The sequence below is a fragment of the Herpailurus yagouaroundi genome, unplaced genomic scaffold (genome assembly GCF_014898765.1).
Source record: "Herpailurus yagouaroundi ecotype Mexico unplaced genomic scaffold, PumYag 192, whole genome shotgun sequence".
Lineage (NCBI taxonomy): Eukaryota > Metazoa > Chordata > Mammalia > Carnivora > Felidae > Herpailurus > Herpailurus yagouaroundi.
Window position 1 is genome coordinate 27043502 of NW_024412423.1, and position 15029 is coordinate 27058530.

Genomic DNA, 15029 nt, shown 5'->3' on the forward strand with positions numbered 1-15029 from the left:
GGCTACTACCGGAAGTACGGAAACTGGGCGTGCGCCTGGGAGGTCCGGGGCCAGCCAGTAGGGTTTGGAAGGTGCGGAAGTATTCTCTTTTCCAGGGTGCTAGGGCTACCTTCTGCAGCGTTCTGCACCCTTACTGGGTCCGACCTGCTTCGTTCCCAGGTTTTGGCGCCTGTCTCGGAAAAGGGCTTTCTTGCTACACGATGCCCCCGTTCGGATTCCTGCACATGAGGGCTTGGGCTTCACTGTTTGCCCAGCTTCTGCGGTCGCCCCGTGCTGTGTGCATCAGGGAGGTCCATTTTCATAGCCAGGTGAGCCAGGCTGAGTGGTCTGTCGGGGCAGGATCTCCAGATCCGGAGCAGGGATTCGCGGCCTGCACTCCATTAGTATTGTCAGAGTTTTTTGAGTAGTTTAGGGGTACTAAGCTAAGCGTTTTAGATGCTTTGTCATTTAATCCTCATAGCAGTCTTGAGAGGTTGTGATTATTTCCATTTTATTGTTGAGGAAACAGTAAGCTAGGTTAAATGATTTATCTACGGATACATTTATAATATAGGTCCACAATCCCTTATGTGAACCTCTTGGGGTCAAACACATTATTTTTTTAATTTATTTATTAACGTTTATTCATTTTCTGGGAGACAGAGAGAGACCGAGCATGAGCGGGAAAGGGGCAGAGAGAGGGAGACACAGAATCTGAAGCAGACTCCAGGCTCTGAGCTGTCCGCACAGAGGCCGATGCGGCGCTCAAACTCACGAACTGAGAGATCATGACCTGAGTCGAAGCCGTTCAACCGACTGAGCCACCCAAGCGCCCCAGAGTCAAACACATTCTTAAGCAAAGTATATGAATATTCCCATTAAATGAGATGACTGAAGCCCATAAGTGGGCTGAGTTCACATTAGAATTTACCTCAAAATGAGCAATGCCCATCCCTCCAAAAACAAACAAAACAAAACAAAAAAACATTTTCGGTTTTTAGAGGTTTTAGGATTTTGGAATTGCAGAGGAAGGATTGTGAACTGTCATCCTTTGGAGGAGAGAATCCGCCAAAATATGGAACTCTCACACCCTCTATATTTCAGAAAGGAGCATACAGCCTTCTGCTAATAAAGAAACTACCGAATCTGTTTTACTTTGTCAAACACCCTAGCAGAGGCTTTCCTATCATAAATAACAGGGTTCAGATCTTATTATTAATTTTCAGTCACAGCATCCTACCAATCTGGCTTTTTTTAGTTCAATTTGGATATCCATTCCTGTTCATTCCATGGGCATGCTCTGTGTTTTGGGCTGGTTCTTTTCTGTCTTCAGGTTGCTTTTTCCATGTCTCTAAGCCTAATGACTACTGCTATCTTATTAAAAATTTATGGTTTTGCTCTTTGAGTAGGAATTGAGAATTGTAGATCATACTAATCCCTACTGCTGGATGGTTGGCGGTGGTAGTGGTGGGTTGTTTTGTGCCTTCATTGTTCTCAGGTGCTTAAGCTTTTTCAGATGTTTAATATCTCCAAATATAGTGAATACATTTAAAAACAACAACTATGATAAAGACCTGATCTCATATGTATTACATATATAATGCACATACAACATATGTTTTAGAGTGACGCTGAGATTGGAGTAGATAAAACATTGTTCAGTCTGCCTGTTGCTCAGGGCCAAATGTCTTTGTAGGTCTGGACATAGGGCCAGAAGTGTCACAGGTCTGGACAGTCTTGAAAGGAGCACACCTCACATTCCTTTTTCTGACAGTTTGCAGAGGCAGTGTTAACATCCCAACTGAAACCACAACAAGAGAAATCAAATTTTATCATCAAGACCCCAAAGGTAATGCCCTTTTCCCTACCCTGTCCTATTAGGGTTCCTTGGAGCACTGCCCTCAGTTCTTCCCTCTGCTCTGCTTGTCTCTTCCCTAATCCCTTTTAATGTCTTTTTAGACGAATCAAAAAAAAAAAAATTCCCTATTCTTTTCTTTTTTTTTTTTTAACGTTTATTTATTTTTGAGACAGAGAGAGACAGAGCATGAACGGGGGAGGGGCAGAGAGAGAGGGAGACACAGAATCTGAAACAGGCTCCAGGCTCTGCACTGTCAGCACAGAGCCCGACGTGGGGCTCGAACTCACGGACCGTGAGATCATGACCTGAGCCGAAGTTGGACGCTTAACCGACTGAGCCACCCAGGCGCCCCAAAAATTCCCTATTCTTGAGATATTTATGAGGATCATTCATCTGAATTCAAAGAGATTTCAACTTCAGACCTTCGATTATAGATGTTGTTTAACTCTTTGTCTTAAATGGACTTGTTTTTTGTCTTTGTTTTGGCCATGGCTCCTATTGGTTTCTAGGGCACCAGAGATCTTAGTCCCCAGCAGATGGTTGTGAGGGAGAAAATTCTTGATATGGTTGTTGGCTGCTTTAAACGTCATGGAGCAAAGAGGTTAGATACTCCCGCATTTGAGCTAAAGGTAAGAAGGAAAAACTTTTGGGACTCCATTTTTTCACCTGTCTTCAGTTTTTGAAAGAACTTTTAGCCTGTGTTTTGGAGTCCTTTGAACTGTGGCATTTTTTGTTTGATCCCTGCAGGAAATGCTCACTGAGAAGTATGGAGAGGACTCTGGGCTCATCTATGATCTGAAGGATCAGGGTGGAGAGCTGTTGTCCCTGCGCTATGACCTTACTGTATCTTTCTAAGTGTTGGAGACTGACATCTCTTTCCAAACCCAGACGACTTTCTTTGACAAAAGGGACAAAAGTGCCTCTGGGCCCCCTACGTCTATTTGCAGCAGCCTTTACTTCTAGTTCCTCCCAGAAAGCAATTCTGCCAGCAGAGCCTGGCCTGGAGTGTTGTCATTTAACTTCATTATGTATCAGAAACTCTTGTGGAAGCCTGGAGAAATACAGATTTCTGGCCCTTACCCCCAGATCTTCTTAATTCTATAGCTGGAGTGGGGCTCAGCAATGTACATTGTAAACAGGCGTCTGGGGTCATGAAGGGGCAGGTGGTTCTTGACCTCTATTTTAAAAAACATCGACATAGTTGCAAGGAAATCCAGGTTCTGAAAACTTGACTATTTTGAAATGGTTGAGAATTGATCTGAATAGGAAGTAATAGCCCATACTTGGAAGTTCTTGGAGCATTTCTGTTTCATTCAGTGGCCAGTAGGCCAGCTTCCCCTGCTTTTTACTGAACTTGCACTTTTGCTTGGAGAGATTCCTTCATTCCTTTATATATATTGAATGTCAAGCACTGTTAGGCATTGGGAATAGTGGGAAACAAGACAGAGAAGGTCCTTGTTTTCATCCTAGTGGATGAGATCCAGTTGATAATGGCCCATTCCTCTCAAATGTCCACACACTGGGCCTAAGCTTTGGATGTAGTATCCTTTCTCCTTAACTTATTTATGTGAGGTCCCTTTTGCTCGTTATCTGGCCATGAATAAGGTGAAGAAGATGAAACGTTACCATGTTGGAAAAGTGTGGCGGCGGGAGAGCCCAACCATAGTCCAAGGCCGCTACAGGGAGTTCTGCCAGTGTGTAAGTGACCTGATGGGGGCAGCATGGTTTGATAGTTTGGGAGGCTACAACCTGAGAACTGGCTACTCAGTGAAGATTTTTTTCCCCCATCTTTTTCGTTGTTGTAGGATTTTGACATTGCTGGTCAGTTTGATCCTATGATCCCTGACGCAGAGTGTTTGAAGATCATGTGTGAAATTCTTAGTGGATTGCAGCTGGGGGACTTCATCATTAAGGTGAGACCAGGGCTAAGGACTGAGGGGAAAAATCTGGATTTGGCCTGATTATGTCCTAAAACATAGGTGACCCCAGCCTTTAATCCTATAGATCTGGCATTTTCTCAGAACAGTTATTTAATTTTATCTATATCTATATAGTCATCCTATGAAATTTTTTTCTGTCATTTTTATGAGACAGGCTAGTAGGGACTGCCATTGTTTTGAGGGAAAGGGGATTGACGAGGCACTTGTGTTACTTCCACTGAGTTCCCAGGTCAATGATCGGCGGATTTTGGATGGGATGTTTGCTGTCTGCGGTGTTCCTGAAAGCAAGTTCCATGCCATCTGCTCCTCGATAGACAAACTAGACAAGGTAACAAAAAAGACATGTTTTAGTAGACCATATCCAAGTCTCTGCCCTGCCCTCAAATCTATACCCCTGTCGCTGGATTTCCTGAGCTGCCTCTGACTTTGCTGAGTATAATGTTAGGTACTCATGACATTTCCAGTTAGATAAAGAAGGATTTTGGAACTGGGCTAATATTTGGGTGTTTGCACAGATATCTTGGAAAGATGTGAGACATGAGATGGTGGCAAAGAAAGGCCTGGCTCCTGAAGTGGCTGATAGAATTGGGGACTATGTTCAATGTCATGGTAAGAACCAGGGTTTTGTGGGCTATGTGATAGAAGTGGAGTGAGGGTGATGGGTGTACAAACTTCTGCCTCTGAAACAGCTCCTTTCTGAAGATGTGTGACATCAGAACCTGGCCTGAATTTAATTTCACTTTTAGTTAGTGTAACCACTTTGTGTCCTCAGATGGCAAAAGCAGAGGTGAGTCTGGTCATAAGACATCAGGATTTTTTTTTTTTTTTAAATGTTTATTTATTTTTGAGGGTTGTTTTTTTTTTTTTTTTTTTTTTTTTTAATAAGAAAATGAAGAGGAGTAGGAGCACCTGGGTTGCTCATTCGGTTAAGTGTCTTACTCCTGATTTTGGTTCAGGTCATGATCTCATGAGTCATGGGATCGAGCCCCAAGTTGGGCTGTGCACTGACTCAGCAGAGCTTACTTGGGATTCTTTCTCTCTCCCTCTCTATCTGCCCCTCCCCCACTGGCCCACTTCTGCATGCATTTGTGAGAGCTTACTCTCTCTTTCTCTCTCAAAACAAGTAAATAAACATTAAAAAATAAAGTAAGGAGGACTGGCTGGAACAAATTAGGAATAAATTTGGATAAAACAAATCTGGGTGAATAGCACAGACCTTATTTCTCCCCATATGTCTCCCTAGGTGGGGTTTCCTTGATAGAGCAAATGTTCCAGGATCCTAGACTATCACAGAACAAGCAGGCTCTAGATGGCCTGGGGGACTTGAAGCTGCTATTTGAATACCTGACTTTATTTGGAATTGCTGAGAAGGTAAGCTGAGTTGGCAGTGGACTTTTTGCTGAGCTTTGGGGCTCTCAGGGTCCTGAGTGTTTTCTGGGACTTACTATAGCCTTGTTCCCACAGATCTCTTTTGACCTAAGCCTAGCTCGGGGCCTGGACTACTATACTGGAGTAATCTATGAAGCAGTGCTACTACAGACCCCGGCTCAGGCTCAGGAGTCCTTCAATGTGGGCAGTGTGGCTGCTGGTGGACGCTATGATAAGCTGGTGGGCATGTTTGACCCCAAGGGCCACAAGGTGCCGTGTGTGGGACTCAGTATTGGGGTAGAGCGAATCTTCTCTATTGTGGAGCAGAGGATGAAGGTAGGTCTTAGGTTGGGGTGGAGTGGGGCTAGAGACTTAAACTCATGTTTTTGGATATACAGTGGGATTGTTTTTCTGATGATTCTTTTTGTCCTTTTTTTTTTTTTTTTTTTTTTTTAAGTTTCTGATGCACAGGAAATTTTGGCTTTTTTTTTATTAGTTTTATGTTTTTCCTTTCTCTTTAATCAGACTTTTGGTCAGAAGATACGGACTACAGAGACCCAAGTGTTTGTGGCCACACCACAGAAGAACTTTCTTCATGAACGGTTGAAGCTAATTGCAGAACTTTGGGATGCTGGTATCAAGGTATGATAAATCTGATATCCAGGTCATCTAGGTATATGTGGACATTCAGGTGACCATTTCTACCTTATGCAAGGTGGAACTTAAGAAATTTCTGGTCTTCACTAAAGTGTCTTCTAGTAGAAGGGTTAGGTACTTATTTCTTTGGCAATGCTTGTTCCTGGGGTTGAGTAGTGTGGTTATTCCTCAGCTCCTTACTCTGTCTTCACTGTTTTCAGGCAGAGCTGCTGTATAAAAACAACCCTAAACTACTAACGCAACTGCACTACTGTGAGGACATGGGCATTCCACTGGTGGTCATTATTGGTGAGCAAGAAATGAAAGAAGGGATAATCAAGCTTCGTTCAGTGGCCAGCAGGGAGGAGGTGAGTGGGGGAAATGGAAGGCACCAAGGGTTTCTATCTTTCTTAGATTCTTTTTTGTTTTTGTTTTTAATGTTTAATTATTTTGAGAGAGAGAGAGAGAGAGCATACTTTGCAAGTGGTTGAGCAAGGGAGGGGTAGAGAGAGAATCCCAAGGAGGCTTCACACTGTCAGCATAGAGCCCAGTGCAGAGCTCAACCTCACAGACTGTGAGATCATGACCTGAGCCTAAATCAAGAGTCAGATGCTTAAATGACTGAGCTACTCAAGCTCCCCTAAAGATTTTATTTCTTCAGTAATCTCAGCACCCATCATGGGGCTCAAACTCAGAAGTCCAAGATTAAGAGTCACATGCTCTATTCACTGAACGAGACAGATGCCCCAGGTGTTAGAATCTCTTGAGGGCATACATTGCCCATTCCAGCTTGAAGCCCATACTTCTCCCTGTTGGTTGCATAAGTAGTGGGAGCAGATGCAGAGTAAAACGCATGTGGAAAAGCAGTGACTAAGAATCTAGTATCACTCTATAGTTTGTCACATGAAGGTTCTTTTATGTTACAGGTGGCTATTAAACGGGAAAATCTTGTGGCTGAAATTCAGAAGCGACTATCTGAGTCTTGACTCTTGCCTGATTGCCATCTGCTGCTCTTTCTAGAAAATGTTTCTTCTAGAACTGAGTTGCTGATGGACTTCACAACTGCTGGCCAGGATGGGTGACAAGTTCCTCTGCCTTCTCCATCCTTTCTGGGTACAGAACTGTGGAAGGCCCTGAGGACTCCTGGGCTAGTGCAAGCAGCTATTCTGCATGGGTGCAGATGGCTGGTATGTGAAAGAGACATGCTCTAACTGCAGAGGCAGAATTGAAGTGCCATTGAATGCTGCCAATAGGTACTGAGATGGTTGCTTTTAGCAAAGCTCTAGGAAAGTTGCCTAAGGCTGAGACCATTGAGACCAAAAGTCAGAATCTTAGCCTTCTACTGTGGCTTCTGAACCAGATTCTGGGGAATTTGTCCACAATCTGCCCTTGGCCTGTCCAGGGAGTTTTGGAAGACAGCAAAGAAGGGGGAACGGCTACTTTCTCTTTTGAGGACAGAGATGCTATCCTGAGGGCAAAGTAGTGCTCATATTGATATGGCATGTCTCTAGCCCATCCACATAGAATGAGGCTGTCTGTTTAGTAATTTTGAATGTTGAATTTAATAGGTGACTTGATGCAATGGTCTAATCTTTTGAGATTTTGGAGACCATTTCCTGTGCCAGAATTACTACTCTGACTTTATTCCATATTCTCCTATGGAGGTGACCTTTCTAGAAGTGATTGGATAATGTATTAAATAAAATATTAAATGAAGTAGCTTGGGTGATTTGTCATCAAGAGATTGGTTTGCATAGACCATAGAAAATGCTTGAGTGTACACTAGAGAATTCTGAGAGCTAGGAGCAACCTCCCTGGGGTGATGCTTCTGTATTCAGTGAATGGAGCAGTCACAGTTCCCGACTGCTGCCCATTAACCCCTCAACCCCCAACTCAACACATAGTGAGTCATCTGTCAGAGTTCTTCACCCTACAGAGTTGCTGATGACTGGCCTTTCCAAGTCCAATCATGTTAATTAAATTGTGCCCTATAGATTGAAAGACTGTAAGATTCCTCAGTTTAAGGAAAAATGAGTTAACCAAAGGGTGTTAGCGTTGCTTCAAAACAAGGAGAGAGTGTGCAAAAAGAATTTTGTATTTGTGCGTTGGGAAGGCTGCAATCTTTAAAAACACTGTGGTGTCAGGACCGTATCTTTCGTGCATACAGGTAAATGGGACACCTAGAACTCCTGATAACCGATTCAGCCTTAACGAAAACTGAGAAACTCTTGGCAAACGCACGCAAAATTGCTTAGATCAGAGGGCGCTGATCTGGACCGTTGCCTCGTTTGTAAAATAGACGAGTCGAACTAAATCAGCCCTTCAACGCACGTTTTGAAAGCCTGGGGAAAGAAACGTCTGTACGCACCCTTACTTCCGTGTTGCTTCAAACCCCCCCCCCCCTTGCGCATGCGTCATTTTCTTGGGTCAGAGGAGGGGCCAACAAGCTTGTTTAAGAAGCCCTCCAGTCCTTAGCTCGTTTAGAACACGAGACTCTAAGCTTATTGGAGGGCAAGCCTGCTTTACGGCTCAAGGCCGCTTTTTACGTCATTTTCCGGCTTCCCATTCACTTCGCAGTGAAGATGGCGTCCGGCAGTGGGGTAGGTGTTGTGTGTGTGTGGAGGCTTTGGTCGGGCGGGGGGCAGAGGGTGGCTTCTCAGTGCGGAATATCCTGCAGCCGGCTGGCTTCTCGACACCTCCTTGTGGTGTAATGGCCCGGATTCAAGAGCTTCCCCGTGGAGCTCTGGTTCAGGGTTTGTGGAATCGCGGAGGTCTCTTGGGTTTGGGTCCTGAGGCTACCTTAGTCTGGTGTGGTCCGGAGAGTCTTCGCTCTCCACAGGTCCGCGGGACGCCGTGCCGCGTAGACGCGGGTCTTTCCATTTCTCTAGGGGTCGGACGTGATTAGCGACGAATCTTGAGCGCTTTTTTCTCTACAGACGAAAAACTTGGACTTTCGCCGAAAGTGGGACAAAGATGAATATGAGAAGCTTGCCGAGAAGAGGCTCACGGAAGAGAGAGAAAAGAAGGATGGTGCGTGCCTGCTCCGTCAAGGGCTGTGGGTATAGTAGAGGCGAAGCCATAGCTGGGAGCCGGTGGGGAGTTGAAATGCATTGACCTTTTACGCCGTGTAACCTCTGGCAGAGCGTTGCCTCCCTGCCCCTTGAGTTCTTAATGTATAAAATGAGAGCAAGAAGAAGGACTGAAGCGGTTTTGAGGTGTTTTCCCCTCTGTTTCTTCTACTTCCTTGCTCTCCTTTTGCTTGGCTCATTTCGTACTTTTCTGAAGTACAGATAAGAGAGTGGAATCCTTAGTAGTGACAGAAAAGAAGTGGAGTATTTTGTTGCTGTGCATTCTGCTATTGAGGCTGGCTTCTTTCCTTTGAAGTCACGTAAGGGGAAGAAGAACTGGCTCAGTTAAGACCTTTCCCTGTAGTCTGAGAAGAGCAAGGGTACTACTAAGGAGTGTGTGATTTTTTTTTTTTTTTTTTAAGCTGATGCTCAGTAGTACTGCTCCCTATGTACAGTGTTGGGAGTTGGTGCTCCTCTCCTAGATAGAGATTCCACTGTACAAAAATAAATGTCTTATTTTCTGTTTTCAAACGTATACATTCTTCTTTCAGTTTAGTTTCACACCATCTTGTACACACTAACCCTTTTAGTTTTTATGTAATTTGTACAGTAGTGCCAGCCACATAACAGGTATTTCCTGAATATTGATCTTTAAAAATTTTCCCCAGCCCTGTGAAGATTCTTTTCTGTGTTAATGCTTGGGGTATCTGTCTGAAAGTGTCTTTGCTCTTTTAAAAGTTCGCTTTTTGTGAAAATTCATAACTCCTCCTTTCAATTCAGTTAATCAGTAAAAAAACTTTGCTTTTAGACTTGTTGGCTTTAAAGTGGGTAAAAGCTGTACGTAGTTTAGGGACTGCTTATCATTTTTCCTGTGTCGAGATTCTGTCTTGGTGCTGCTAGAAGTGCTCCTTGTGTCGCTGGCTTTGGGTTCAAGAAAGAAATGAGAGTAGACACCTGTATTTTGGGTATCATGCATTTCTTTTCCTTTCTGGTTCAAGAACTGAAGTATTGAAGAAACTTTCTCCTCTATTATACTTTAGGAAAACCAGTGCAGCCAGTCAAAAGGGAGCTCCTCCGGCATAGAGACTACAAGGTGGACCTGGAATCCAAGCTTGGGAAGACAATTGTCATTACTAAGACCACACCACAATCAGAGATGGGAGGGTGAGTGACTTTTCATCTTTCTCAGGAGCCAGGAATAGGTATAATAAACTCTGTGTTGCTTTTAGCAGGTGTTGAGGAGGTTCCCTGGCCCCAGGATAACAACCTTGTTGCCTACAATTCTACCTTTAAGTTTGTTTTTCTTTGTTCCCCCAAGGTCTCAACTAAACATAATAGTGTCTCTAGGAGGAGTCACTCGGTAGGCTTATTCATACTAGTACTGTAAGTGCTACTTAATATTTTAAAGAAGAAATGAGGAAAAGAACTACTGAAGAGATATTTAGGGGAGAGATTAGGTGGAGATAGAATGGAGCCTAGGAGCTGTTGAATAAAGGGAGTTGAGGTTCCAGACTGGCTGCAGAGGCTGTAGTTGTTATGGATTGCTTGGTTATACACCTTCTTCCTGACTACCTGCCTCCCATGGTAAGAAGTGTCCTACAACAACTCTTTATTCTTTTGCCCACCACTACTACTTCCATGTTCACTTAGTCTTTCTAGCAGGAGGGCAAAACAGATAGCAATGAATGACATGTCTGAGTTGCTTAGAAAATCCACTAACGTCATTCCTCTTTGTATTCGTTCTCTCTTGCTTTGTAAGTTAACAAATCCAAAATTTAGCATCATGAAATAACAAATAGCTCACAATTTCTGTGTCTAAATAATCTGGGAAAGGCTTAGCGAGGTGGTTCTGGCTCAGGGTTTCACAAAGCTACAGTATAGGTGTCTGGTGTGTCTGCCTTCATCTGAGGTGTAAGTGGAGCTGAATCATTTGATTGAAGGCTTTTTCACGTGGCGGTGCTTTAGAGGCCTCAGTTCTTTGCCCCATGGGCTTCTCCATAGTGCTGCTCCATAGTGGCTTCCCCAGAGTAAGACACGGACAGACAAAGACAGAAGCCACTTTTTTTTTAATAACCTTATTTTGTAAGTGACATAGCATCACTTTTGACATATTCTTTTAGTCACAGACTAACCCTAGTACCAATTGGGAGGGGACTACACAAGGTAGGAATACCAGGAATTTTGGCGTCATGGAGGTTGGCTACCATATTCTTCCAAGAGATAAAGCTTTATGAAAATCAGACGTGCCTTCTTGTAAAAAGAAAACTTACCTAAAAAATAGGAGTTTCTTGGCTGAAAACATTAAGATCCTTATAGCTAGTGGGGCGCCTGGGTGGCTCAGTCGGTTGAGCATCCGACTTCGGCTCAGGTCACGATCTCGCGGTCTGTGAGTTCGAGCCCTGCGTCGGGCTCTGGGCTGATGGCTCAGAGCCTGGAGCCTGCTTCCAATTCTGTGTCTCCCTCTCTCTCTCTGCCCCTCCCCTGTTCGTGCTCTGTCTCTCTCTGTCTCAAAAATAAATAAACGTAAAAAAAAAATTTTTTTTTTAAAAAAGATCCTTATAGCTAGATTTGACCACAAGTGCTATTTATTCTGTTTTCTAGGTATTACTGCAATGTCTGTGATTGTGTTGTGAAGGACTCCATCAACTTCCTGGATCACATTAATGGAAAGAAACGTAAGGCTTGGAGGTAGTTTATGTTTAGGGCTGGGTTTGGGGAAAGGGTAGTTTCTGTTGGATCTTTTTTTAATGCCTGAGAAATACTCTAATTGCTTCAGTACAGGGCATCCTTTACTTCATTATCTAATGTTTCTGGAGGCCCTGGATGAGACACTGTTTCAAGCTTTCAACAAGAAGACCATGGTCTTTTCCATGGCCTAGCTGTACCCACTGGTATGCATTTGCTCAGTAAAGGCAGTTGAACACCACTTGCATCTTGGCTATCTGTAGCTGCTGCTTCTGGGAACAAGTAAAGCCAATGGAGTTTTTTCCAGCCATAATTATTTTTGCTTTGTATTTTATGAGAAGTTTTTTTTTTTTTTAATGTCAAGAAAAGACTTTGAGGGACTGGGGATGTACTGACATTACCTTTTTCACTCTTGATCCCACCCAGATCAGCGAAATCTGGGCATGTCTATGCGTGTGGAACGTTCCACCTTGGATCAGGTGAAGAAACGTTTTGAAGTCAACAAGAAGAAGATGGAAGAGAAACAGAAGGATTATGATTTTGAGGAAAGGATGAAGGAGCTCAGAGAAGAAGTAAGGCTCTGCTGTTCTTTCATCTTTTATCCCCTAGCTTTGAGTTTTATGTTCTGAATCATGGGGAAGCATTCTTCCTCATTCCACTCCCACCCCCAGAGGATAATTGAATCCTGAATTTCTCTATATTGGGGGAAACCTTTACTGCCTTTGTTTGGGACTCTCATGATCTTAAGAATATGGCTGTAAACCTATTCTTTTTTCGTGGACTCTCTGGGCCTACTTACTTTTTTTCTTACTGCAGGAGGGATTAAATACACCTAGTCCCCAAGAGGCATGTGGAACCAGCCTGACTGGGTCAGAATTCTGTTTCCTTCACTTACTGGCTATGACTCTTGGGCAAGTTATAGAACTTCTCCATGTCTCGGTTTCCCCATATTAGAGATCTTAATATATAATCTACGCAAAGCACATAGACCAATTCCTGGCATGTGCTGTGTGCCCCAGGATGATAGGTACTATTATGTGGTTTTGCTTCCATAACCTTTTTTAAGAACCAGAGATAACCTGGAACGTAGGGCTGAGAAGTGCTCTTCACAGTCTAAAATTTGTCTTTGTTGTTTCTTATAATCTTTAGTGTGGCTTTTCTTTTTTTTTTTTTTCAACATTTATTTATTTTTGGGACAGAGAGAGACAGAGCATGAACGGGGGAGGGGCAGAGAGAGAGGGAGACACAGAATCGGAAACAGGCTCCAGGCTCTGAGCCATCAGCCCAGAGCCCGACGCGGGGCTCGAACTCCCGGACCGCGAGATCGTGACCTGGCTGAAGTCGGACGCTTAACCGACTGCGCCACCCAGGCGCCCCTAGTGTGGCTTTTCTTCTGTTCTTAAAATTTTATTTGTCTTTAACTGCTTTCTCCTAAAGATAGAAAGGAATCTTGACCTCACTTGTCTCTTTCAATCTTTGGCTCAGGAGTCTGAACTGATTCTGAGTGATTTCCCCCCTAGGAGGAAAAGGCCAAAGCCTACAAGAAAGAGAAACAGAAGGAGAAGAAAAGGAGGGCTGAGGAGGACTTGACATTTGAGGAGGATGATGAGATGGCAGCTGTGATGGGCTTCTCTGGCTTTGGTTCCACCAAGAAGAGTTACTGAGGCTTTCTATGCTTGGCCCTTTGCTAACTTTGTGTGTGAGGGGGTTCATTTTTTTCCGGGGTACTTGGGAAAGTCCTTAAGAGTGGCAATGGGGAGGGCTCGAGGGTGTGTGTTTGTGGTTTCCCTCTACTTTGGGAAAGAGCACAGGATGCAGAGGAAATGCTGTGGCATGTTCCTTCAGCCTCAGTATGTCACTGGAGTCACAGGACCTCTGCCTGAGTTCCCAATAAAAACCTCTTCTGAGGCTGCTTTCCCTAAACTCCCCCTGCATCTTTCCCTCTTCATCTGTCCAACCTCTTACCTGAGCATACTACATTGATCCTGTGTTCTCCCTTTGTTTTAATTTTGACTCTTGGCTTAGCCTGCAGCAGAAGGGTTCTCTGGGTCCCCAGTTTCCAGTTGCTAGCATATTTTTGACCAGCCTTCTATCCCCCTCAACCTCCTCTGGTTTTCTGCCACCTGTGCATGCATGTGTATTTCTGCCTGGGTCTGGTATGTGCGGGCGTGTGTGCATGAATTTGTCACATAGGGGGAGCCTGAGCTAGAACCTCAGAGCATTGCTGCCTTGGGGCCTGATGTTCTTGGCTCCTTCAGTGCATGTAACAGGAAATTAAATGGGACGAGTGTTTGGTGTGGTTTTTGTCTGGTGAGTTTTTTAACTTTTGTTCTTCATATGTAGACTGTTGAGCGTTTCCTGTTTGTTTCATTTTATTGAGGATTACTCTTTTTTTTCTTCCTTGTGAGCAGGCTCTTGGAAGAACCTGTTTGATGCAAAAAAGAAAAAGGAAAAAAAACTTCATATGGGAGCCCTTGGGTCTCAGAGACTGTTCAACATGTATAATAAATGGCATTGACTGGGCCTATTCACATTTGGTGGGAACATTCCATATTCTTCCCTGTGTATTGTTTTTTTCTTCATACACTGAGTATTTACATATAGAGCTTATTCTTTCTTCTCCCTTCATTTGAGTCCTGTCACTTTTTTTTCCCTAGGTTCCTTCAGCACGAGTTGTATTTTCCTCTGATGGGATGTGTATCCGGAGGAGACTGAACAAAACTTTTTCTCTAATTTTAGCCTCCTTTGGTCTCTTTTTTGGAACAGCAGAGTTGAGGGTTGAACTTAGTGTGTTCCTTATTTGCAGTTAGACTAAGCACAGGGTTACTGGATTTTGGCACTGTTGACATTTTCGGTTGGCTAATTCTTTGTTCTGGAGGCTGTCTTGTGCATTTTAGGATGTTTAGCAATATCCCTAGCCTCTGCTTGTAGTGCACCTCCTCCCCAAGTATGACAGCTAAGATTGTGTCCCCAGGATATGGTGAAATCCCTACTCCCAGCCCCATTCAGAACCACTGAGAAACTGCCTTCCCTACTTTGGTGTAACTTGAGCATTAGATCACACAGATTGCTGAACTAAAAAAAAAAAAAAAGCTTTGAAAATCCCTGGATTGGGTACTGTGTGTCCCAGGGATACAGAAGAAGAAAAATCAGTCCCTTAAATAAACCAACAATAGTTACACAAACTTCTGTATCCTGAAAAGAGGACTCTATGTGGGTTAACAAGGCTGCCACCATATATGTCTTGTTTACGTTCTCTGCCTCATGTAGCCCCCTTGAAGCATCTGAGTCACCTTTGGATCCCTTAAAGTACTATACTCTTTCCTTTGGACTTTTGCACGTAATTCCCTTGCTGTCAGGCATAACTTGACTAATTTGTTTCTGACGCTGAATCTTGCCACTGGGAGCGTTATGAATGTTATCTACTGGCTCAAGGCCTGGTTCAAAGTATCTTATACAATATTTGTTGGCCAATTGCAGGCAGATTAGTGAGTT

At 43.8% G+C, this 15029-nt stretch overlaps 2 protein-coding genes across 4 annotated transcripts; both read left to right on the top strand.

The window, feature by feature from the left end:
* Window positions 1-35: 35 nt before the first annotated feature.
* LOC121010821 (histidine--tRNA ligase, mitochondrial) lies at window positions 36-8812 on the top strand. 3 transcript variants are annotated; one of them, XR_005781383.1, is made up of 14 exons: window positions 36-308; window positions 1754-1828; window positions 2347-2466; window positions 2585-2680; window positions 3410-3535; window positions 3643-3750; window positions 4007-4105; window positions 4293-4386; window positions 5021-5148; window positions 5242-5481; window positions 5671-5787; window positions 6003-6149; window positions 6708-6968; window positions 8718-8812. XR_005781383.1 is itself a non-coding variant. In XM_040444709.1 (13 exons), the coding sequence occupies exons 1-13, from the start codon at window positions 201-203 to the stop codon at window positions 6765-6767; spliced, it is 1518 nt and encodes a 505-aa protein (XP_040300643.1). In that variant the 5' UTR covers window positions 36-200; the 3' UTR covers window positions 6768-7497. The 3 variants fall into 3 exon arrangements, 2 of the variants coding, with proteins under 2 accessions (XP_040300643.1, XP_040300644.1); XM_040444709.1 differs by lacking the exon at window positions 8718-8812 and having other exon boundaries at window positions 6708-7497; XM_040444710.1 differs by lacking the exon at window positions 8718-8812 and having other exon boundaries at window positions 209-308; window positions 1676-1828; window positions 6708-7497.
* Window positions 8252-14626, top strand: ZMAT2 (zinc finger matrin-type 2). The gene is made up of 6 exons (XM_040444712.1): window positions 8252-8381; window positions 8718-8811; window positions 9890-10013; window positions 11451-11524; window positions 11961-12106; window positions 13055-14626. The coding sequence occupies exons 1-6, from the start codon at window positions 8364-8366 to the stop codon at window positions 13196-13198; spliced, it is 600 nt and encodes a 199-aa protein (XP_040300646.1). The 5' UTR covers window positions 8252-8363; the 3' UTR covers window positions 13199-14626.
* Window positions 14627-15029: the final 403 nt, after the last annotated feature.

Bases quoted from the DNA above. Each gene is read 5' to 3' on its own strand.
- LOC121010821 (XM_040444709.1), top strand. From the start codon at position 201: ATGCCCCCGTTCGGATTCCTGCACATGAGGGCTTGGGCTTCACTGTTT. The intron at 309-1,753 runs GTGAGCCAGGCT...TTTTTCTGACAG, and splicing joins AGGTCCATTTTCATAGCCAG to TTTGCAGAGGCAGTGTTAAC. The intron at 5,149-5,241 runs GTAAGCTGAGTT...TTGTTCCCACAG, and splicing joins TATTTGGAATTGCTGAGAAG to ATCTCTTTTGACCTAAGCCT.
- ZMAT2 (XM_040444712.1), top strand. The intron at 10,014-11,450 runs GTGAGTGACTTT...TCTGTTTTCTAG, and splicing joins CCACAATCAGAGATGGGAGG to GTATTACTGCAATGTCTGTG. The intron at 11,525-11,960 runs GTAAGGCTTGGA...GATCCCACCCAG, and splicing joins TCACATTAATGGAAAGAAAC to ATCAGCGAAATCTGGGCATG.